General features: G+C 40.7%; 2 protein-coding genes across 2 annotated transcripts in view; both read right to left on the bottom strand.

The window, feature by feature from the left end:
• LOC124308075 (protein Fe65 homolog) overlaps window positions 1–25414 on the bottom strand; it is a 200433-nt gene that overhangs the window by 139829 nt on the left and 35190 nt on the right. The window lies entirely within an intron of this gene.
• LOC124308078 (cytochrome P450 6a2-like) lies at window positions 20343–23330 on the bottom strand. Its single transcript, XM_046770430.1, has one exon. The coding sequence runs from the start codon at window positions 23327–23329 to the stop codon at window positions 21800–21802; it is 1530 nt and encodes a 509-aa protein (XP_046626386.1). The 5' UTR covers window position 23330; the 3' UTR covers window positions 20343–21799.

The following is a 25414-nucleotide window of genomic DNA, read 5'->3' as shown; positions in this document are numbered from 1 at the left end:
TTGGGTCGCATCAATACCCTACGGGCGTACAATTAACTGGCATCAATATTACATACAGAGATATTACACGATGCATTGTGTAATCTTGGGAGTACACTCGAATGCTAATAGCCACACGTTGTAACCAATGTTACCCTCGGGCAAAGGTAGAGTGACAGTGATGTTACTCTTCGCATAATCTGTGATCCAATATTTGGGTGAAGGCAATTTTTGCAACGATATCGTGCCCACATCGGAGAGATAGAAAGTAGTGATTCTTTTATACGAGTTCCAAGTCTGCTGACGAGACTGTCTGTCCCGAGTCTCTGACTAACTTGAGAACTGGCGCCAGTGAACAGCGGACCATTCATCGCGGGGAACCGAGATAAACATCTTGAGTTAAGCTTCGATGAATCACTCGTGCGGAATTGTGCACTTTATAATGCTCGTTTGATACGGGATTGGGTATCTGATGGTGACGTGGAAAGCTGCAATACGAGTTTATCAATCCCGCGTGAAATAACAAGAAAAGCCCTCCGCGCGACGCGGTCTTCGCCTCGGCCCTCGGGGCCTGAGAGCAAATATTATCGGATCACTTCTCTTGTCTGCGCAAACATCGGCACACCGAGGTTTGCGAATGTACCTGTATGTGCCTATGTACCTCCATATACGTATATAGACCACCACTTTCCCTGCGACATGCCGGATTCTCTCAGTTTTCGATACATCGATGCTGATATATAGGGAAAAGTTAGAGGAAACCCTCTTGGCAAACTTGATAATAAGTGTAAAGTGCTTTCAAAAAGGTTCGAAAGAGCGACGCGGAGTAACGTTAAGAATATTTTAACTTCCCAAACCTCTTTTCTCGAGTTTCCTGTCTGCCCTTTTTTCAGTCCAACTATTCGCATCAAGCTTGGAAACTTGAGGAATTCCCGAGCACAACAGTTTTTAATAAGGCACTCGGTGCGGAAGAATTCTGAAAGCAATGTTGGTTCTAACGAGTCTTAGAAATACAGCGTTAGACATTCGTGACAGGAATGAGAAATAAGTCTGAGGGTATTTTGCTGTTCTCCAGGCTCACGGGCAACGAAATTAGCGACGGTAAATTTTGCTACCCCATGCCAGTTAATCATGTGTAAAATCTTTCGGCGATATTTCCGACCTGTTACACCAATAAAATACGACGTTTCAGTGGCGGTATATAAGCAATTCTAATCGTGAACGCTGTATTAGTACCCACCATTGATGCCATCGGAAGTGGAAAATTTACCGCGCATGGCGCCATGCATCTGTGCAACGGACGCATGGCACACGATTGTTATACCTGCTGCGCAGTGAGTGCAGGGAAATATTTCACCCCCTGATAGAAAAATCTCACGCGAGATACGCGCCACCGCTGACGAAAGCGGAGCTGAGTTTCGCTACTGCAGGAGTTTCATGTTAGCCGACTTCCGAAATTGAAGATTGTTCGATTAAAGCAGCTTACGCGGAGAGTAACCGAGAGTAGCAACTTGGCCAAAATTAAGTGATTACCGCAGCTCTATAGGATCTTCAAATCATAAATATCGATTCAGGAAATTCTGCAAACTCCTGGGAGGTTGGCGGATATAAGCATGGAATTTATTAGTAACATAAACAGTCCAACGAGTACCCAAGGGTATGAATTTGCCTAATTCTCGATATATGTAAACGGTACCTGCAGCACTGATGACAAAATAGGCAAACTACGCAGCTCGGAAATAGCGTAAAATGCAAATCTGGCGGCCTGGACGATGAAAATCTGAATTATCGAACACCCTCGATTCGAAGAAAGATTCACTCGCTACTTTGCCTGGGTTGTTCTCCCCTCGAACGATTGGAGAATGGCGTTGATGCATTTATCCGTGAAATGTTTCTACGCGGGAATTTTAGAGAGCACGGAAGTTCTCTATCAGCGCTATTGGAAATTTTATACCACGTGTATAAGAGAAGAGTGGAGAGTTTGAAACGAGGTTACCTCCGACTCTGATAAGGTTACCGTTTCCCGTCAGTTGTTATTGCTTGAGCTCCGGTGCTTCACGTGCAGATCGTAGCAAGACGCAAGATTCGCCAGAATACGTTACTTCATACAACGTGTTACAATTTCGCTTTTGTTTAGCATTCAGAACGGCACAGCTCATCCTGAACTGATGGTTCAAGAATATAAGCCAGCTGACAGACGCGAACCTCGCAGATGGCGAACATGACACGCGGAGGACTCGACAGGCCAAGGAGACGTGTGCCGTGAGTTGGAAGGAAGGCAAGGAACGCGTGTGCACGTCCGACGCGTTTGTAAAAAACAAAGTGATAACAGGAGTGTAATGACGTAGCTGATTGCGAAAACGACTTTCATGCACGGTCGATGAACCAGTTGAAACTGTGGCGCTCCAATCGCAGTTATTGGAGAAAATTCAGAGATGAGCTACCGAGAGGATTCGATGTTTATTTGAGAAATAATAACTGTGAAATGTTGAAAATACCATACGGAAATAAGATATTTGTAAACGTAACGAAGAAGGAATAAATAAATCGACAACAGCTGAAGGCTTGTCGAAAATTCACAACACGAAATATAAATACCAAAACTTCTTTGATTTTTTTTTTTTTTTTCTAATTTCTAGCATGAAAATATGCACCATGTTCATCCTGTCTGTGCAGAGCACGGCATTTTTTGATTTGGAGGGCAATGAGCGAGTGCTGAGACATGATTTGTTACTTGGAAGGGAAAAACGGTAGGGGGATGCTATATCGGCTCGGCTATATGCGCTGTCTGCTGTTTGTCACACCATGTACGAAAGTCGTATAATTTTTAACGATCGAGATAGAGACTCTGATCCAACGTGAGAAGCCATTCTAGTATAGATCCCCAAGTTTCAAGACCAATCTTTGGTTTACCGACTTAATCATCGTAAGTTCTGCACCAACCCGATATTATATTCTACTGGGTGGGGAGGTTGTAACAAGTTTTTTATAGTCAGCTAGAACCTCCGTATAAAAATATAACCATGAGTGGAGATGGAAGGTAATTTCGTTACAGAGATGCTCTCGAACGCTGACATTACTGCACACGCCTCACTATCCCTACCCGGAATCATACCTCCATTTGGTCAGTTTTGATCGTGTTATATGAGATAAATTTCCAATTGTGGTTATTGTACAATCCTTGATTGAAACGTCATTTTTCACCGTAACCGAACAATAGGTATAGTTTCAGGTATAAAACTAAAATGAGTTTCGTAGCTGTAACTAAACAATGTAGTGTAGTGTTGTTATTTTCCTTCAATTAAGTGACTCGGATTACGGTATACAGTACATTCTTGCACGACTGTTGTAATAATTTGATTTTGGTGTGACAATAAAGTGGATTCAACTAACAAAATGATGTGAATCAAACGACCAGATTAGATAATGTTCCAATCAATATTAAATTTTGTACGGTACAGCTATAATCACAATAAATAGTTACTCGTACGATGTGTTATTATCGTAGCAACAATATGGCAACGTCATTGTTGCGATATCGATTTTACGAAAATGTCCCATTCCACTATAACAAAATGAAATTTTTCCGAAAGTAAAGTTAATATCCGAGTGTAACTCACCCATGTCGTATTTCTTTGCACAGTCAATAATTCAATTTCAAGTGTGACAACTACCCACAGTTGACCTTGATTTGATCTTGGCACCTTCAAATAAGATCAATCGAATGTCATGAACTCAAGTATTTATTGAATTACCACACCATTAGTGAGAAATATTCTCTTTTGAAACGCCTTGTTTTCATCTGCGAATCATTCAACGAATCTCTCACGAAGTGTCGAGTATAAAGGGATATTTTTACGCATAAAACAGAACCATGGCCGACTTTGAAAGAAACATTTCGAATATTTTAGACCAGCGTTAAAAGTATGCCAAGAGTTTCGAAAAGGTCGATCGGTTAGAATAGAGTAGCTCTATTTACGAGTGTGTAAGGAGCTACCAATGACAGGAAAAACCAGTACCTCGAAAGTAAAGCAGAAACGTGCCTTCGATAAATAACCGTAAAGGCATTTGGATGTAAAACAGCAGATAAATACGGCAAGTCTGAATACGCACTATTATCTGCACGTACAATCGGACACGCTCGCGTACCTTGAGGTGTGGTTGCGAGAACCACGCCGGCTAATCACCTTCTCCATCGATTGATCGAAGGCTCAGGATCCCGCGTCGAACCGTAAGCTCTTCGAACAGCGTTTCCCAAACCGAAGAACGAGGGTGGAAACTGTAAGGGGTGGTAAAATTGATCGCGATATCATCGTGTCTACGCAGGTACCTACATGCGGTGAACTCAACTCAGGTGAAACAAGCACTACGGTTGGTAAGGGTGAAAGGGCGGCTGGACGGGGTGGGGGGGGTGACGGTAGGGGACAGGGCAGCAGGTTGATTGATCGCGTGTCAGGCTCCAGCCAACCTGGCGCCAGATCAGGGGCTCTCAACTTATATTTTCCTATTTATTATTTACCACAGACCGCAACGTGGAGTGAGCTGCGTAATACACGGAGGGTGGACGAAAGAGTTTTAATACTGCTTTATTCTCTGAGTAAAACTCCATTTAATTCCTCACGCTTACATTCTGTAACAATACCGACGGTACGGAATTGGTTTTTTGTTTTTTTTGGCAAATTGTGCCTTCATTTTCTCAAATAACTTGAAATCGATATCGCGAAAGGAAGAAATATGTTTCGGTTCAATCAATGGCTTTGCGCTGTTGACCTCATTCGTTCTATTCTCAAATCAGACAATTGCGATTCGTCAAAGTTTTTGTCGTCACGGTTTGTGCATTGAGCTTCGAGCTCGTCAGACGAGGGGAATGAAATTGAATCGAGAGGTATTTCGAGTTGGGAAATAAGAGTCCTAATTTGACCCCACAGAATTACAACTCAGGTACACCATCCCATCTTCTTACCATTTCAGTAGTCTCGTGAAGTAAAAATACTTCAGTCTAATCCTTCTCCTGGCACTACTATATCGACCTCTACCACTCTTATAAACTGTCTTCATTTAAGGGTGGTTTCTTCCCTCCTTCCTTCTTCTCTCTCTCTCTCTCTCTCTCTCTCTCTCTCTCTCTCTCTCTCTCTCTCTCTCTCTCTCTCTCTCTCTCTCTCTCTCTCTCTCTCTCTCTCTCTCTCTCTCTCTCTCTCTCTCTCTATCTATCTATCTCTCTCTCGCCATCTCTTTTTACCTCTCGTTCTAGGGCCTTATTCTTTATTTAGGAGACCAGGGAGGCGCGTACCTTCGCTGAGAGGGGCTGGGGGCGGGGGTTAAGGTAATATAACTTGTACGTGTTTACTGTTTCGCCCTACCCTTGCCCCATAGATACATGTACCCGCATGCGTGTAAGCCCTCGTAGCATGTGTTGGTGTACATTCGGCGGGGGCGCACGAAGACAAGGAAAAAACTTCTACACCCTCATACTTGGTTCACCCTGGAAGGTGACGTGCCAAAAGAGTGGGCGGATGCCGAACTTTTATACTTCACGTTCATACCAAGAATTTTATAACCCACCCCTCGCGCCTACGTCTTGGGGACTCTAATTGTCGGACAATTAATGGAAGGGCAACTGAAAGTCTTAATGCGACGTTAATTGCCGAATCAAACGCAAAATACGTTTTATACCGATCAAATTGTCTATCTGTAAATGGTGCGCAATGATTGAGTAAATTTAAATTAGGCTCATTTCAGCTTCGTAGTTCAAAATAAAAATACAGCAATCTCCTAATTCTTGTTTGAAATGTTCAAAAAACACGTGATAGCTGGTATCCAAAATTACAGTGATCTAACGACGCACGTGTTAATCGAAGTCGGATCAGATTCGTTAGCAGTGATTGCAGCAGGCGAGTCATTTCCATTTAAACGCAAATATGCATTCGGTGCATATTTGCATCGCTTAACGCCGTTCACCTCATGACGTCGATATACCCGAATGCATCGTGTGTGCGGAATTAGACACGGAATTGTATGGCGGAAACAGAATCGTTAAAACCTACGCGTTTCTGATGGTGTGGCAAAAAATTATGCTAACGTCAGCACGGTATTCTACACTGTTGAAAATGAAGGATTTTACGCAGTTACATGAAAAATTTTTTCGTTGAAAGTTACAAAAAAAAAAAGAAATGGAAACGCCACTTTTTCCAAGTCAAAAATAGTTGTGACATCGTGAAATCATCCGTAATCACACGCATTCTCTGAATAAAATGTGAATTGACTGTTTTTTTTTTTCTTTCTTTTTGAAAACAAGTGGAGGACTGTACTCACGTATTTCCTTTCCAACGACAAGTTGACGAGGTCGACTGTGACAAGTACTTCTCTGGCAAGCCCAACCGCAGGTGGGAGGTGAACGACTGTAGACTACTTCATAACACTCGAGAGTTCCGCGCCAACCAAGTGCTTAGTCTAGTTTATTCAAGTGACGGTTCTCAAACTCATCAATCTGCAGCGGCGCAGTATGCTTATGAATTCCTGGACGCAGGAACGCGTGGAGTAATAATAACCTTCACTTGTCACTGAGGGGTGTAGACCACCCCGGGCCTGTTCTTCCCTTAATTAAATGAAATAAAAAAAAAAAAAACAATCGTAATAACCAAAAATTATAAATTGTTTTGTAAGAATAACAATTTTTTTTTTTTTAATTCCTGTTGCATTTTTTTTAGTATATTTAAATTTAATTCTTTACTGTATTAACCACGCGACGCTTTGAAGTTAGATTTCAATACGTTCCGAAAAAAATTTCAAGTTCAAATGTTCGATAGTTTATTTTTTATAACAATATTTGTCGCTGGGGTGCGAAGCATCCCAGTCTGGCAAGTGCGCGATTTTGCAAAAGTGTGGCAAGCGAGAGATAATTCAGTATTCTTGGCTTTAAACACGATGAAAATCGAGTCTTGTGTGATTGTGAAATACCGAGGGACTGCACACAATAGCGGAGAAATTTCACTCGCAGGTGAATACAAGCTGCAGACGAGTTGCAGTAATCGATAAATACCAGAGTCGGTCTTCAACCAGCGATTCGTTTGGCGAACGTAGGTACCGATCCTCGAAAATTCACCCCGAGAATTTCCCGTGCGAGGGGAAGGATCGTATTAAAAAGTTGCCCCCAATTAACATGCCGGGCGTTTACGCGGCTCTCCCTCCCTCACTCCTCTCCTTCTTACCATTCTTCCACCCTTATTTCTCCCCAGCTTTCTATATTCCGAAGCTCCCTGGCGCCGGTATACGCCACCATCACCGCAGGGTGAAGCCAAGAGTCAGAAGCGATTGCTAGAAGCACTTTCGTCATCCCTTCGTTCGGTCCAACTTTTATAAAAGGCCCGATCTAGAGATTATGGACATTTCTGCGGCTGATGACTGACGCGGATGACTCAGGGGGAGACGAAACGAGGATCACTTTTTAAACCGGAGATTGTAAACTAAGGAGCCAGATGAAAATTAATATCCCCGTTCGTCGGAGTGCTTCATAGTTTAACGAGGGTGAGCCAATGGGCCACCTTTTTCCCTCTCTGAAAGAATTTGAAAAATTAATTTCTCCGGTAGTTATTTCCATCACCTCAAATAACTTCGCGAGTATATAAACGTTTCAATTGACGAACGCTTGGATCATTAACGTTTTTCTCCTGCCTCGAAAATTCTCCTCTCTCTCCCACTAACAATAAGAATGAGAGAGGTATAAACAATTCCATGACACGCTTGTGTGATCGTGAGAATTGAAAAAGGAGAATAAACAATGTACGGCATGGCGTGCAGGTTAGGTTATGGTTTATACAGCCTACTTTATGGTTTTGAGCGAAAATTCGATCAGGTTTGGGTTCCGCGGAGGATTTAGTATGCGTATTCTGCGCAGCTGTCGCAATATATCAGCGACTAAGACCCCGTGCAGTAGGAGTACAAAGTTTATACCCGGGTATTTGTGTGTATAAAATAGGAAAAAGCAGGGTGAGAATAACGTCTGTTTTTACTGAAACAACTTCGCGGTGTTTCGCGAGGAACCTTGCCTTGCGCAGTGAATGAAACGGACATAAAGCGAGGGCGACTCGTAAAATGCAAGGAAACAGCAAACGGCAGTTCCCTCGCACCTACTTCCGATGTTTCTCCCGGCTTCCTTCCTCCGGGTGACATTCGTCTCTGGGATACTCGAGGCCAGATAATTGCCCCGGGTGCGACACGACTTGCTCTACGCTCAAACAGGCTGCTACGCTCCTCGGCAGACCCTCGGCCAATAACTTGGCCTGACAACTCTGTGTCGCGTGTGCAAGCTCCGCGAGAATATCAAAATAATTATGCCAGAGGTGGCGGAAGATTCGCCATTCTGACGCCAGCCGCAGCACCGAGATCTCCAATTAATCAACCTCCAACCACCTTCGCTCCTCCTTTTCCACCTCCGCGGAAATCAGGATTTTAGCAAACCGGGGTCCATTAGGCCTGGCCTCCGAGAAGTGCCAAGTCGAAGCGCCAATGAAACTCGAGTTCTCGCTCGTGCCGAGGACTCAGACCGTGGAGGCACCTGACCATCTACCCGTAACTACCAGCCACCGTTTCCTCCAACTTGCCTATCTCGTTGCTGTTCTCCCACTTGGTCCCGGTCTCGGCACTCGAGAACGATCATTAATCATACCGAAATGAGCTATGCGGGACGTTGACCTAGTTTGGGCTGTTTGAGGTCGCTCCTGTAACGCCTGCAGCGAAACTGTGGTACCTTGAATCCGTGAATAAGTCATTACTGGAGATTCCGGAAGAAAGTAGAGCGTCGCGTCACCATTGCAAGTTGGCAAATATTTGTAAAATGCTGAAACCATGTTGAAATAAAGTGTACACCAGACTTCGAGAATTCATTAATTCAAATGGGGTTTAAAGACTTTGAATGAACGTGGTAAGACTAAAATGCTACCGATCACCATTGAACTGGAATGCTTACCAATTTATGAAACTTGTGAAATTTCACGTCTAATAAGAATTTATGAAGAACTTTGCGCAATCTGTCGATTATCTTAAGTAGTATCTATCCAAGAGTCGACGCTTGGCAATGGGCGAGCTATCGCATCTAGCGAACCGTTTCGGCTTGTATTCGAGAGAAGAACGTGCAAGTATACTGTACGCCGCTGAGCATAAATGAGAAAAGGTCCGAGGTGAGTTGGAAAAGGAGCAAGAGATTTGAGGATAGACGAGAAATTGAACCGTTTGGGGAGCGGGAGGGTTGGTACAACGGTGGGAAATAGGAAGGCGGATCGTTTCTGTGAAAAGAATGAAGTTCAAAAATACGAGGAAAAATCCGCGAAGTAAGGAATTGCTGCGACCAGTGGCTGGCTCGGGTCGGAAGCGAAGAAGTCGAGTTCCTCCAATGCTCGCCAGGTCGCCTCGTCCAACCCCTGAACGAGAACGAGACATGAATACGTAGAAGGAATTTCGCGACTCCGCGTCGTCGGCATCTTTAACACGTTCACGCAGACAGGGCAAAACGAATTCATGAATAAATGCAAAATGTTCACCGATTTTCGGTGATTTCAAAAATTTCGGGTCAAATCATCCATGCGGTCTAGCGGGCAAGTAAAAACGAGCCTGCAACAGCGGATCGAATGAGTCAGATTGATGCATTCGCTGTTCTACGTGAATACCGAACTCACCGTTCGGTGCTATTTATCGTCTAGGCGCTACGCGTCGATCCTCTAAACCAATTCGTGAAAAACCGCAAGTTAGTACTTGTCGGACGTCTTACCCTCCGGTAAATAACCGTAAACGGTGATGAAACGGTGAGCAACATATTTCAACCCTCGGCCATTCGCATTGATCTTAACTCGATAGATGTTTGCAGAATCGTCTGGCGAATACGTTTCACACAAATAAACATTGTTTACCCTGTAAGTTGATATTATTCCCGTTTCGAAGCTGTTTGCATGTGTTCTTATTATGCACTTGATGCGAATCGGGTATATGTAATATGTATGTACGCTGCACGGACCCTCGGCTTCTTCCTACCGCGATGAATATACGGGAGTGAAGGCGTACCAAGTTTAGTTTTAGTACTCCACATCTTACCTTGCATAAACTAGATTAGTTCGCAAATTTTCATCTCATACCGAATATATGCAGTCGGGGAACGAGATTAATATGCATATTGCAACGCGCTACACCCCCGACTTCTAGGTGTGCAGACTCGGTCTACCATAGATGGATTATATCTCTTAAAAATTCTCACTTAAATTTGCGTACACGTTACATGTTATACCTACAGGTATATAATCCCGAACCTTTCCATTGCCGTAATAATTTCTCGCACACCTGCAGCCTCGCGTTGTTTATAATAACCGCATTAATAATGGCAACAATAATATTTATAAGCTGCCGCTCGAATAACACCGGCATTAAATCAATTCGTTTTATAAAATATGGATACCTATAAATATATCACTTGAATACCTGCGGTGTACTCGGTACGGGTTTTACTTCCCGGTATAAATTCAAGCGTAAATGGTTACTGCCCGACAGACCGTAAAACGCGCTGCGTACGAAATGATTGGCCATATTTTCTTCGTATAATTCTTGTTCTTCCGATATGTTGAAAACGATCGTTATTAATTGCGGATGAATAAGACCGGTTAGTGCAAGATTTTCGCAAGCAAACGTGAGAGAATTAAGTTCGAAATAAACGAGACTTACACGCTTTATCGTACCTTGAAATCTGACGACGTTATGCTAGGAAGGACAAGCAGTACAGGCACGAACCCTATCGACAGCCGTGACATTACATAATAAATACGTAATCGATGTAATAAACGTCGTTGCTACCTAGCATCGATTTGTCTTCCAAGGATATGACAAACGATGGAAACATCGTCATCGTTCATTCCGGGAAGGGGGAGATCGATTTTCTCATCAGACACACAAGTCACTAGGCTATTCTCGACCAGGCAACGTCTATACGTATCTATAATCCCAGCAATTTTCCCTCTCCCTTTTCAGGCGGAAAACTCGAGAGGGGTTGGCTGGTGTGAAGAAGTTTCCGTCATTACAAAAGTCCGTTTACCTCGAGCGAAGGTCCACCCAGATTCGAGACACGAATACACGTCCGGAGGAGGAGAAAAGGATGTGGAAGTAGGAAGGCGGAGAATTTCACTCTTCAAGGAGGGTTTCAGGGGGTGAACCTGACCCGAGAGGACCTTGAGCCTAGACGGCGGGAGCGCAGGGCGAAGAAGAGAAAAGGCGGAAAAGGGGTAGCTCCGTGAAGCAAAGGGTCAGAGGCTACAGGAATCGGGGAGGGAGACAGTTTACGAGTATTTTACGCGGCCCACAGTCAACAGGGATCGAACCGAAAGTCCTGGGATCAATACCAGGCAGGCACGCCGCTACCGTTTCTGACAGTGCTCTTGAACTTCCGAAGCAAATGAAAGTGTGTGGTTTCGGCTGAGTTTTTTTTAACCCTCTTCCCGACTTCTTTTTGCTCTCCCCAGCTCTCGCGAATCCTCCGCCGACGTCACATGAGTCATCCCAAGCGATAGGCTATTTTCTGATTTCGAAGGTCTGCTTCTAGATCCTTGGAAATATTCTACGTTTGGACTGTTTCTCACCTTTGCTCTCACTTTTCTCTCTCTCTCACTCTCACTTTCACCCCGGCCTATCGGAAAGTTTTGCGAATTTGAGTCTTGATTTTTTTTGCACCTGGTGCAGGAGCGTAATCGTAGAATTTGGCACCTCGTGAACCGAGTTATATTCTGGGGAGAAGAACTCTTTCGACGCCGTACCCCAACTGAGAGAAGAGAATGGAATAGCTCCGCTTTCTATACCTTTCACCCCCTTTCATCCTGCCTCCTTCTCAACCTTTCCTATTTGTCTTCCCTGAGTATGTCAATGAAATCCCTCAATTTTTCAGGATCCCTACGAAATAGGATATTTTATGAATACCTTAGACGCGATGAAAAATTCTTCATGCTAAAATCCACGAGGATCATGCACCTGGGGATCGTGCTTCCGGCTGCTTCGGGATTAAGGGTTTTACACCTGATGCTAATTGTCTCATAGAAACTTAAATTAGCCCGTTTGACGTACCTGACGTCATTTTCATCGTGATATTGATGTCATTTCAGTTTGCCCAATATTGTTAGTATTTTTCTGGGAATTCGAAATTCGTAATCCGCAAATTACATAAAACCGACCGCAATCTCGCGCACGAAGAGAATAAAATTATTTGAAAAATATTGTGACCTCATTTTGAAGAATAACAAAGTGATCGTTACGAAAAAATCTAATCGGTCAATAATTCTGTTCACCCTGTAATCTGACAGGTCGTTCAGCGTTATTAGATTAAAGTTTTTCTCCATTCAATCGAGTAGATCGCAGGAACAAACGTGTTTCCGAAATAGCCTTGCAGGGTCTGAGAGGCAGCTCCTTAATGAAAAGTCCGGGAGGGGGTTGTGTAAAAAACGAGGATATAAATTTGATAGAGTTCGTTTTTTCGATGGGAAAACTCTCCAACGTTTCTCCATAACTTAGGCGTGACAGTGGTTTTTAAGCTTAGTTTTTGGATACGATTTTAGATCACCTCGGGGCCCGGAAAGGGAGCTGGGTGTTTGCACCACGCTTACATCCCTCCTCGAAGAAGATCTACAAGATAGGAAATCAACTTGAATATATCAGGCGGAATGGGATGTCTCCTTTTTTCCCCTCCTGTTCTCTCTCGCTCTCTCTCTCTCTCTCTCTCTCTCTCTCTCTCTGTCTCTCTCACTTCCTGCTTTACTCTCTCACTCCGAAAGAGGAATCGCTTTGATCCACGGGGGAACAAATAATGCCTAACGGACGGCTTCCATACGATTCACCGTCGTTGTTTCCTCTCTCTGGAAGATGAGCATCCGCTGCACCCTCGCCTAAGCAACAAAAACTAACTGCTTTTGACACAGGAAAGTTCTGTTTCATGCGATTTGTCAAAGTTAGCATGGTTCTGTTTCCCCCTGCAGCTGTTGTTCCGCAACAACCCGCCACCAAATCCCGGAAATTCTCCATAGGTATATATATATATATGGGGCAGTCCGTGCCAACTCAACCTACCGCGGAACTTGACATTTTTAATTTGGCTGAAGCTTGGCTACGTTTTTACATTCTGTAAAAACGGGTTTCCTTGATTTTTTTCAAATTTTTTTTTCGAACCGTTCATGAGATATGAATTTCTTAAAATATCTTTTTTTTTTTTTTCAAAATGCTTATAACTTTTTGAAAAATCCGTCAATGTGAAAGTTTTGTTTTCCGAAGTTTGTCCTTGCGGAAGACATTTTTAAAAATGAAATGCCAAAAAATATCCCAGACTTGTTTCCTCAAGTTTTATTGATTCTAAAATTAAAATCTTTGTTTTTAATATCAGTGTAACATATTTTTTTTTTTTTTTTGAAAAATTCACACAAATACTAGTGTCTATTCGATAAATTTCAAGGCTGTTTTCAATGTGGGGAAACAATTTTTTCTATTTCTTTATTCAATTACATTTTACGAATTATTCTTCTCTTCAAAACTTCAAATATTAAAGTAAGTGTACCAATTATTGACCACTTTTGGTTGTATCTGGTTCATCCTTGGTTCTAAAATTACCAAAATATAAATTTGTGGTGTCTAACCTTCTAGCAATTGGCTTCAGTCATCGAGATGTATCTTATACAACGTCTCATTCAACGTTGTAATAATAAAAAGTTACAAATTAAGGTAATCGGAAGTTGTGAAATCAATCAATCAGTCTGTTCAACAAAATTTTTTATTTTTGTTTTTTATTTCATTTTCGTGGTCGCTTACATATGCTACATATCAAATTTTGAAACAAATCTCAAATGGTATTTCTTTGGGATCTATCACGGTAAAAGACTGCGATGGCGTTGGGGGTACGATAAAAAGAGCAACAGCACGAGCAAGTCTTCAGTTGCCGTTTAATCAACAAAATTTCAATACCTCAAGAGCCATATGAATCAGTAAAAAAAACCAACTAAACATGAAAGTAAAATTTTCAATAATTGAAGATTATGATAAAGCCACGAAAATCTTAATATTTGATATACCAAGATTGAAACAATAACAGGAACTCAAAAATTCCATTCTAAAAAAAAGATGGATCTTTAACATTCACAATGAGTTCGAACTCATATAAAAATCATTTATGTAAAATATTCAAACGATAACGGAAATCAAAAAAATCATTTATAAATAAAAAAGAAACCTCGTTCGAAATACTGATTCATTACTTTTACAACTTCCGATTACCTTAATTTGCAACCTTTTTACCTATAATATATTGAATGAGACATTGTGTAAGACATTAAAAGTAATATTAGAAGTTTTAAATGAAGAAAATAAATTTCACCAACTTTAAGGATTCAAAAGAGAAAGAGAAAGAATCGTTTCCCCACGATGAGACCAGCCTTAGAATTTGTGGAATATACAGTAGTATTTTTGATAAGCTAAATAAAAACCGATGGATACACTGAAGTTTGATAAAGAGATTTTAATCTTGAAAATCAAGAAACTTTAGTAAAAAAGCTTTTGATAGTTTTTTGCACTGCATTTTCAGAATGTACATGCGAAAACACACGATTTGAAAAAAACAAAAACATTTGTGTTGATATATTTCTAACCAAGTTGTAAGCATTTGAACAAAGTTGTGTTAAAATTTTGAAAAATACCAAGATACAGTTTCAGCCAAATGTCAATTTTCGCAATAATTTGTGTTGCCATGTAACGCCTCTATCTATCTCGAATTATTCCCGTAACTAGACTGCGAATCTGACGGTACACATGATTACAAAAATTTTACATGCTCACTACCTACAGAGTAAACGAAGTGAAAGTAACGATGGAAAAAAGAGAATCCCGAAAGAAGAAAAATCTGCCGCAATTGGAGCACAGCTTGAAGGCTATCGGAAAACACGGGCAAGACGCTGTCCTTTGATCTCGGCGCGTAAGAGCTGACAGAGCAGCGATACTCGGTGTGGTAAAGATAGCTCTGCCGACTTGGCAATAGCAACGGCCTGTAGCGTCTAGTAATTAGGTGGAGCAAGCGGCGGCTAGGCTCCATTGTGCGAGGCAAATGGGCTGTTTAGCCTAGATACACGACTCTATCCCTTGTTATTGTGCATGTAGCAGAGCCCGGTCGATCGATCTCTCATCCTCCTTTCCCACGTTCACCCCCCTTCAAACAACGACGACGATACCTTCTCCTATTGCCGCGTATAAAGCACCATATTGGCTGCCCCGGCGTCAACTTGAGAAACTCGAACGAACTCGCTATCATCCTACCCTTGTATGCGATCCCGGAAGATAGGATATCGAGATTAAAAACGAACGTTCGATCTCACTATCGGATAAGTGCCAGCCAAATTCATTTTCGTAAAAACATTTTGCTATCAGCCATCTTAATCGCGGTAAACTTGCGGATGTGTTACGATTTTGTCAATCATACAATTGTCAACTGTTTGCCACGTTTATATATGTATCATTTTTTCTATTTCATTCTTGTTAATGTCAAGAAATTCTGAAGTTAACGTTTTCATTGAGTTTTGAACTAAAATTCTATTAGCTATAAATTCATTTGACACCTGACAATTATTGTTATTATTATTGTTTTTTAAGTCCGTCAATTCATTCGTTTCATATATAAAGTGTTTACAATTAGTAAATATTGATGTTTGAACGTTTTGAATTCGTTGAAAGATTTGAACCTGTGCAAACATTGCAGTCCATGTTTTTAGATCGGCAATATTTTTTACATCTGGGTAAAATCAATTGGCATTCAGTAAGCCTGTATCCTCTTCGCATTGGCATATTCTACTCGTTTCCCGAAAACTTTGCTCCCCGGTCTCTTATCTTGATTCTTTGGCTCGCTTTCTATAGTCGTGAAATCTTCGAACCCTCGATAAATTCATAATGAATTCGATTGTGAGGGGCAAGTCTCGCGAGTGCGATATTTAATTCGGAAGTCAAGGGGAGAAAATTTCTGAGACTGAGAAAGAACGTTTTACCGGAACGCAGGCGCTGCTGGCTGATTATATTTCGTTTGGAAATAACCGTTTCGTTTTGACTAATTTTACTCGTAACAAAGTATTCGAGCTCATCAAAATGCCGTAAGTATGAAGATTTCACGAGATAAGCGAGTATCGAATGTACCAAACGAGTAGTTTATTGATAATGCTATTACTTGTATACCAAATTGTTCGTGATAGGCAAGACACGGTTTCATCAAGATCTTACAAGAATGAATCAAACGGTGCTGAACGCGTTTCCCAACTTGTGTAAATGAGAAGTTTGCGGTACGATTCCAGCGTTTATTGAAGAAACACCGACGCACACTTCGGTGATAGCGGGCTAAATGCCGAGCAGCGAAATGAATCGTCATGCCAGGAAGTTGGATGGGATATTTAAGTTTGTACTCTCAATGGACTTGGTTTGATTTCGCCTGACAATGAAAGCCGTTTACGTTAATTTGCTGTTTTTCTACAGCCTTAAATTTCTCGACGAAATCTTGAATGACTCCTACACTGATTGTTAAGTGGATTTCGAAAATTTAGACGCACATTCATTTTTTGAGCTGTCAGCATTTGACAAGAGACTGCATCCCTAATTCATAAAATCATTGCTATATAAGTGCCTTTAATTATCAGGCGAAGATATCATCAGGGAAAATCATCGTGTACGTATTGTAGCCTCGGATAAAGACGTCACGCATAGGGTCCGCATGTATGTACAGACGTTCGTTTCATAAATAGTATTTGCATAAAATACAAATTCCTAAGCAGGCCAAGCTTACATAAGTCTGCGTTTACTCGGAGATTGCAGATCACAGGAAACATCGCGTACCGTAAATTTAATTAAAGAAGTTTAGTTTTCGGTGGCACACCAAGTTGAAAATTTTTGTACAACCGCTCTGATTGTTACAGTTTTGTCGACCTAATGCAAACCCCTCATGAGCGTAAAGTAACATCTCTTTTTATGAAATTGCAATAAACTGTTGTTACCACCGGCCGTATTGAATAATTATTTCATGATAAGTAGTAATTGTTTATTTTTTCAATAAATAGTCCCGCTTCTTGATCGTCATCACCATACGTGATTAATTCCGAGGCCTTAGACTACCGCAATTCACTGACAAAACATTATTTACGTGGACTTTGCATGCTCCCGCAGTTCTCCAGCTCGAGTAGTCGTGAAATACTACTTATTGTTAGGATTGAGTCGAATTGGCTTTTTCGTACGCGGCCGTATTTCCGAGATACATTTTTTGGTCATCGTTGGCATAGCAGCCTTTATCTGAAGAGTGGCTCACCTCTGACCAGGACAAGTGCGATAACCTTCCCCAAAAATAAGAAATACGAATTTACGTCACTCCTGTTTGTTCTCCTCAGAAAACCGTTCTGAGACAAACGCGACAGGATTTGGACAGTACTCGGAGTTGCTAAGTAAGCCTGTAGTCTTTATAACAACACTAGTCTCAGGAGTAACTCGACAGGTAATCCCGTCCGAAAGAGTGAGCTCGATTTCCTTGGTGCAGCGTTTCATCATAGTAGCAAAGACAGGAAAGACTCGCCCCGACTCATTAAGAACCATATCTATGTACGACATATCTTAAAGAGCCTCGTAAATTAGGGCACCACGTTTTTCATTACGGCATCGACTCCCTTGCGAAGACGTTGTTGAATAAATTGATAAGCCAATTGATAATCGGCAAAGCTTATGATGATGCTGGTCATTTCGTAACCATTAACAAGAAGCAAAACCGAGTGGATCAAGACCACATCGTCGTCAGTGTACTGCTCGATGTCAGCGGCGTCAATTTTGCTAGCTTTCTTCGCCTGGATCATCAACTGCGGAAAGTCCGGCTGCTCAATGCCTTGCGCCTCTTTGTCTCAGCACGTCTTTCACGATTCCTCTGCGGCCTGGGGCGATTAAAATGAAACCCCCGTGTACATTGCTTCCCGATGTTTCTTGTGAATCGATAATCGTTTGACGAATTTCGCGATTTATTACTGGCTTGGCTGATTATTGCCCTCCAAAATAAGTCAGCGAGAAGAGATTGTACCGTGTTATTTCGTGAGGCAGTCAACAGGGGCCTGTAATTATAGGTAAATCATGATACGTACCTAGCTGGCTGACAGAAGAACATTGGATCTGCTCACAGAGTCAACCTGTATCCTGATTTGCCTGTAATTGGGGGTCCCTATGTGACGCATCGCGGAAATAATCCGGTATAAATTTCGACGTCTGACTGGTGATCAAAGTCAAGCCGATATTCTGACTGATTCTTTACATTCAAAGAGCAAATCTGTTTGTACTTGGGTTATTCAAACTGTTTCTTCGTACCCTTTTGGCAGATAGGCAGCGCTTGTAATGCGATAGTTCTCAAGCCTGTTCCATTTTGTAAAAACTATTTACTTCCGAGCAGTTTAGGGTGGATCTAAGTCTCCCTATCTGTCTCCTTCGAGCCTCCCTTTTAAGCAAGTATTATATATTTAGCGATATTTTCGAAATAGATTACATTCTTAACTGAAGAGTGAATTATTGAACCAAACAGAGATAGGATTTAGGTTTCATAAATCGCAGACAGATAAGAAAATAAATGTCAAATCACATTCAATACAGAAGGAAATTGAGGATTCAATTATATTATCTTTTAACTTACAAGAGTCCTGAATTCTACATGCCCCATAATTCTGGAATTTTACCTGTGTTTCTATGTTTCAATAAACGGAGATCATTTAGAAACTCTGAAGGAATTAGACCCGAGGAAGAAATTCGAAACACCCTGAGATTCTTATCTGCTCTTCGATTAAGACATCTATTGCTTTTCCCAATTAGTGCCCAACTACAAAAGCAAGCCAAAGCGTTTCAGTATCTTTGACGCATGTATGATACCACTTGACATTCCAGAAATTTTCGTAAAACTTATCAAAGACGTATGGTCTAAGTGTTGGTGACATTTTTCAGTGATTGTTTATTCACGGCCTATTTTTTGTGAGAATGTTGAGGGAGACATGCGTAAGTGTCATCGGTAAAGATTGCTCCTGATAGCGGTGTGAAAAGAAGGCAGAACATCCCCAATTTGCAAAAAAATAAAGAACAATATTATTTGTTCAAGGCTGCCACTCTCTGTATTGTTTGTTTGGTAGTCAATAATTCTCGCCATAAAATTGACAGATCGATTGTCTGGTTTGAAGAGGGCTGCAGGTTACACCAAACTTGTCGTGTGAACGACGAAATTTTTATTATTTGTTCAAGTGTCAATTATTTATAAGTTATTAATGGCAACAGTCTTATGTGTACGTTTCTATTAGCAGAACAAAAAATCGGGATTCATCGCCTGGTAGAACGATATGAACATCTTTTGTGCACGCTTTGATTTCATGTTAGTCCGGTCGGGATGTAGATTTGAAATTGCATTGATCGAACACCACAAATTTATTTTTCAAATTATTGAGGGAAGTGGTGGAGATCATTATTAGTCTAAATACAGATTTTCAACCAGATTCTGTAGGAGCTTTGGCCACTATCTTTAATGTAAGCGGGAATTTGTTTTTGTCAAATAACTCGTTTATTTTTACCTTTTGAATAAAAATGGTAAAATCCAAACTTGCAGGAAGTTCTACTTTATTTTTCGAGACCCAATAACTACCGGGCAAACAATACGGAAAGTGGCAGACTTTTGCCCATCTACCGGTGGACCATTCATCAATTCAACAATGTTTTGACGATGAGGTTTCAACCGTTGCTGAAAAGCACAATAGAATCATGTATGAAGTACTGCAGGAAACGCGTGCAATGGTGTACCTAAGACATGCGCTACTTGAGGCCGTAGGAGAAGCGGTCAAAATCTGGACATGTAACATTGAGCTGAAACGCTTGTGACGTTGAACGTGGAATACTAATGCAATATTTGGGTTTGGATAGCCAAAGGAACAAGGGAACTATTTGGGTGATCCTAGATATAAGATAAGGAGATTACAAAATTTGTTTCAATCGTCCATTAGTAGCGGATAATTTCAGTTTAATCAAAAACTTTCATCATCAACTATCCTTACATCGGTAAACATTGACAAATGCTGCAATTTCGTTAATTCATTATCTGGTGCACAATTTACAAATTTTCAATTGTTTACCATGCTTATACAATATTTGTTGTTTTTCTTTAATGTCATTAAAATATAAGTAAGTTCACAGTTCTCTGTGACCACAGTATCAACAATTCGGAACTTTATAATCGTAATCATAATCACTACCGACATCCACCATATCCGACAGGATATGTCCCCGGTAGACTGTACCTGTGTAAGGGAGGGATGGATTGATGACCATCATTATACTTTAATTTGATTCATTATTAATTGAAAATTCTATTGTGCAAAGTTCTTCCGATGCAAATAAGAAGAATATGTTTATTCTATACGCCCATACATTTATATCACATTACAAGTGTTTCTGGTCAATATCACCTCACTCGTTTAATTTTACAATATCACAACCTAGCGATGTGCTTAACAAGATTTCATTATTTGTTGTTCCATGTATCGTTGAGAAACTATCTTCCATACGTGATCACGATTTCAAGAATTCTGTAGATGAGCGGTTTGAATGGTATAAATAATTCAAATTCGTGTTATAATTGCACCACGCGTTATCGACTCGACAATATTTTCTACATCCGGGTGAAATCAATCATGAGATTGAGGTTCGTAAGTTTAACGTATCAATGCAGTTTTGAGGGAAATCGTTGTTTCGATATTTCAGGATTATCTTAACTGCGGTAGAATGTAATAAGGTGAAAGCTACACAATGCAACACATATTTATCAATCAACTCAACTAATTGGAAGTTATTCTGAAATTTTAGAACTGGTTTCTTTGGTGGTTTGTTACGTTTACTTGGCTGCCTTAAAGCTCCTGATCAATTAGCATTTTTGTAGCAAGCTTGAATCCCCTTCGCATTGTTATGTGTATTCTACTCGTTTCCTTAGAACTTCCATGCCTAGTCTCTATCTCGATTCTGCAGCTCGTGCATTACTATAGTCGTGAAATCTTCAGGTTCTGAATAAATTTATATCGATTTTTATTGCAAAGGGCAAGTTTTACGAGAATGACAAATTCAAAAAGCGTAAGCAGAAAATTTGTAAGATTAAAAAAGACCTTTCTACCAGACTGTATGTGCTGCTGGCTGCATTGTATTTTAAACGAGAGTAACGCTTCGTTTCAAGTACCTACTGAGATTCAATCCGAAGTGTTCAACGATAAACTTGTCGAAATTCAACGGCAGTATTACCGTTCAACGATATTGTCAAGGGACGTAATCGTGGACACATTGTAGGTAACCCCTCATAAAGACGTCATGCATATGACCAGCGTATGCGTGCAAACGTCCGTTTCACAAATAATATTTACGTGAGATATAAATTCCTATGTAGGCCTATACACGCCTCCGTTAAATTGGAGACCGGATATCGTAGGTAATATCACGTAGCGTGATTCTAATTAAAGGGGAAGCGTAGCTTACGGCAAGACACTGAGATGAAAATTTTTTACAACGGCTCCCGCTGGTTCAGTTTTAGCAGCCTAATCTAAGCCTCTCATCTGTGTACAGTAACAGCCATATCAAATACAGCAATAATCTATTGTTACCACTAAATATATTGGTTGACTATTTATGGTTTAGAATAATTTGGATTTTAGGAAAATACACAATCCTATTTAAGGCCGCCAGAACTATGTCTCATCAATTGAGAGACCTTGAATCATTGCAGCTTACTGGCTGTCAGAAAGACTTTTTATACGGGTTTCAAATTTACCCACAGTCCTCCGAGTGGCAAAGTCATGAAAAATCTAGGGTCGAGTTGGACTGGCTCTTGAGTACGCGACGATACGTCCAAGGTGTATTTTCGAATGATCGTCGAAATACCAGCCTTTATCTGAAGAGTAGCCAACCTCTGGCCGGGACAGATGCGATAACCTTCCCCGAAAGGAAGAAATACGAATTTGTGACGCCATTCCTTGTTCTCCTCAGAAAAACGTTCCGGGTCGAATACATCAGGATTTGGCCAGAACCTGGGGTCCCTATGTAAGCCTGTAGTGATTATAACAACATTTGTCCCAGGAGTGACTTGACAGGTAATCCCGTCCGAACCAGTGAGCTCGATTTCCTTGGTGCAGCGTTTTATCAGGGTAGCAAAGCCAGGAAAGAGTCGTGCTGACTCGTTAAGAACCATATCCATGTACGACATATCTTGAAGAGCCTCGTAGGTGAGAGAACCATGTTTTTCCATAACGGCATCCACTTCCTCGCGAAGACGCTGTTGGATTTCAGGGTGGGCGGCCAATTGATAAAGGGCAAAGCTCATGGTAGTGCTAGACGTTTCGTAACCATCAAAGAAAAACGAGGAGGCGTGAGAAGTGATCACATCGTCGTTGTATTCTTCATTGAAAATGGCGTCAACTTTCCCGAGGGTCCTTACCTGAATCATCAGTTGCAAAAAGTCGGGTCGCTCGATGCCATGTGCCTCTCTCTGCCTCAGCACGTCTTTTACGATGCCTCTGAAGAACTTATCTGCCTTAGTCGGTATGACGCGCATCCTGAAGATTTGAGCGACAATCGGAATGAATAACACGAATATTTGCTTCATTCCTTTCCAAAACGACGGTTCGAACATAATTCTCCCTATTTTTCTGAACGGTCCGTCTTTCTCGCTGATGAAACTACCGCCTTCAACACCAAACGCCGCAGTAGATACGACGTCCGCGGTAAACTTCGAGCAAAGATCTTTCAGTTCCAACTGCACTTTTTCGCCACTTTTGCTGCATGATCTTTTTAAATAGGATGACATGCTGTCGCAGACCCCTTGCACGGACGCGTATAAATATTTTAGCTTACCCGACGTAAAGGCGGAGGTTAACTGCTGCCGTGAAGTTTTCCAACTGTCTTCATTGGTGAAAAATGGATTGACAGCTATCAAAGGGTCGCGGTTTTTGTCTATGTCAAAAGCGTTCTCAGCAAAATTTTGGAAATTCTTCGTCAGCACGTTCTTCACCAATTCCGGATCGCGCAGGATCAAAGCTGGAGTTCGCAAATTGTAGAAACCAACCATACTGCTCTCCGGAAACTGGTTGTAATAGTCTCGATACATATCAGCCGAATTCTTCGTCATGAAAGCCAAAGGCCACATGTGTCCGAGTCCCGGTACGGCCCCACTTGCACATGGTATTGATTTATTTTGCCAATAATTGAACGTACTAGTAGAATAATAGTACAGAAGGTAACAAGCTGCTATGATAAGCGCGAACACGCAATAGAACTGCTCCATGGCTGATCGTGACACTTACTGACGATCTAATTCCCGAGCTGCGCTTAAATAGTGTTACGAGAAAAACGAACCGCAATAATCGTATATGATAACAGCATCATTTGAGCTCATACCGCAATACTCAAACCATGATTAGTCAAATACAGGGTCAGGATAGCGATAAAGATCCGTGGCCAAAAAGTAAAGGTCAGGTCTTGAACTTACGTATAATATAACAGTACGTTACGATAACACAGGTCTGCAACGGAATCCTCATTCAAACAGTCACATTATAGACACGACGGTTTTCATATGCCGAACCTATAACTGCTTTTCAATTTTCGCCGTCACGTGTACATTACATGACACGATTTTTTTTATTTACTGTTAAAAATTGAGAACTTGTTGTGTTTTGTTTTTGCATTTACACTACTTCAATCAATCTAAATAGTATTTGTACATGAAAAACCAGTCCGAACTGATAGATAGAAAAAGAAAGATATCGCTTGACGGTGTTTTCACACCAAGTCATGCGCCTGCACAGTTCTCGTTGTGATTTTAGATCACGCAGTACGTAAAAAGTTGTCCAGTAGTTATTTCCGTTTCACGCTGTATACTTTGGTTAGTTTTGCACAAAATTTACACCCGTATTGAAACTTTATGTTTTTTATCTTCGTTATGTTTAACTTTGTAACTTTTTTAAAAATAAATATTGTTGCTTCAGCGCTTGATTATAATTCGTTCGCAAAAATGGTGTTCCATTGAAGAAAACATTACATGAAAAGTATAGATGAGTTTGATGTTCGTGACCGTTTATTATATGACTCAATTTTCGTTGGGTGAAACAGTAAAGAATGAAAAGATGCAATTCACAATGGATTATGCCTTTATTTCGACGTTTCGGCAGGATCCCGCTGCCATCACCAGGTTTCTTGAATTTCAAATAAATAACCGATTTTACATATAGAATTTTCAATCACATTAATGTTCAAAAATGCCACTGTTAAATATTATTAATGAACTATTGTAAAAAACTAAACTGTTCCAAACTTACATTTTTTGACAATCCTTAGCATTCAAAATGTTTATTACAAAAAGGTTTTTTCACAGACCAGTGTAGTCAATAAGACTGTCACAAGTCATAATCCAAAGGTAGACAGTCATAATACTTATTGTTAGTTTCCACCTCGTGGAGTGAAGTTTACCTATTACCAAATTTGTAGGTAAATTTATTGTTCTGTTAGACTAGTTAAAATTTCCATCCAATTATGAACTGGAAAATGTTAATAAGTCATTCAATTGAGTAGCTGGTGTCAGTAAAATATTCCGACGAATTATACGTTTTTATCTTACAGTTTTGTTAAACAACGATTGAGTAACATATTTTTAGAGGTCTTGCAGAGGTAATAAGTTCATTTAATCAATTTATGTCATCATCTCAGACGTCTGAAGCTAATTTTCTGAATCTTCACAAGCATGAAATAAAATGCATAACATTATTTACATGCCCCGCTTCCATAATGAATCACGTCATATTTCACTCAAATAACATCAAACTTCAGTTCAACAAGAATTTAGAAAACTTATGAAATTATGTCAGATAAACGACTTTCGTATTAATCGTTTGATAGACCAAAGATCTACAAGATTCGTCAAATAATCAAAGCAGCCACTAATTATCGGCAGTCCTTCAAGTTTGCAGTATTCTATTTTACCTGTTTATCTGTTTATGAAGAAAAATTTGAAACCAAAAATCTCGGAAGATTACTTTACGTGGCCAAACAACGGGAACACTGGAACTAGACCTGAAACCTCGGACTAAAAATTTATTGCAGATGTTACAGCCAGTACCTATAGTATTTAGCACAAAGGATAAATCATTCAAGTATTATGAAGATGGAATGTTAGTAAAAATCGGAGAAATAGCCTTTGAACCTTCGATGATGAGAGGAAAAAAAAATTGTACTGAAATTTTACAAGTTTCTTTAACGCATGTATGATACCACTTGACATTCCACTAATATTCGTGAAACTTGAAAAAACACGTATAATCTAAGAGCTGGTGACATTTTTCGGTGATTAGTTATTCACGGCCTATGTTTTGTA

Source organism: Neodiprion virginianus, chromosome 6, assembly GCF_021901495.1.
Source record: "Neodiprion virginianus isolate iyNeoVirg1 chromosome 6, iyNeoVirg1.1, whole genome shotgun sequence".
NCBI lineage: Eukaryota > Metazoa > Arthropoda > Insecta > Hymenoptera > Diprionidae > Neodiprion > Neodiprion virginianus.
The sequence above is the reverse complement of the archived record's forward strand: the minus strand, read 5'-3'. Positions and strand labels throughout refer to the sequence as shown.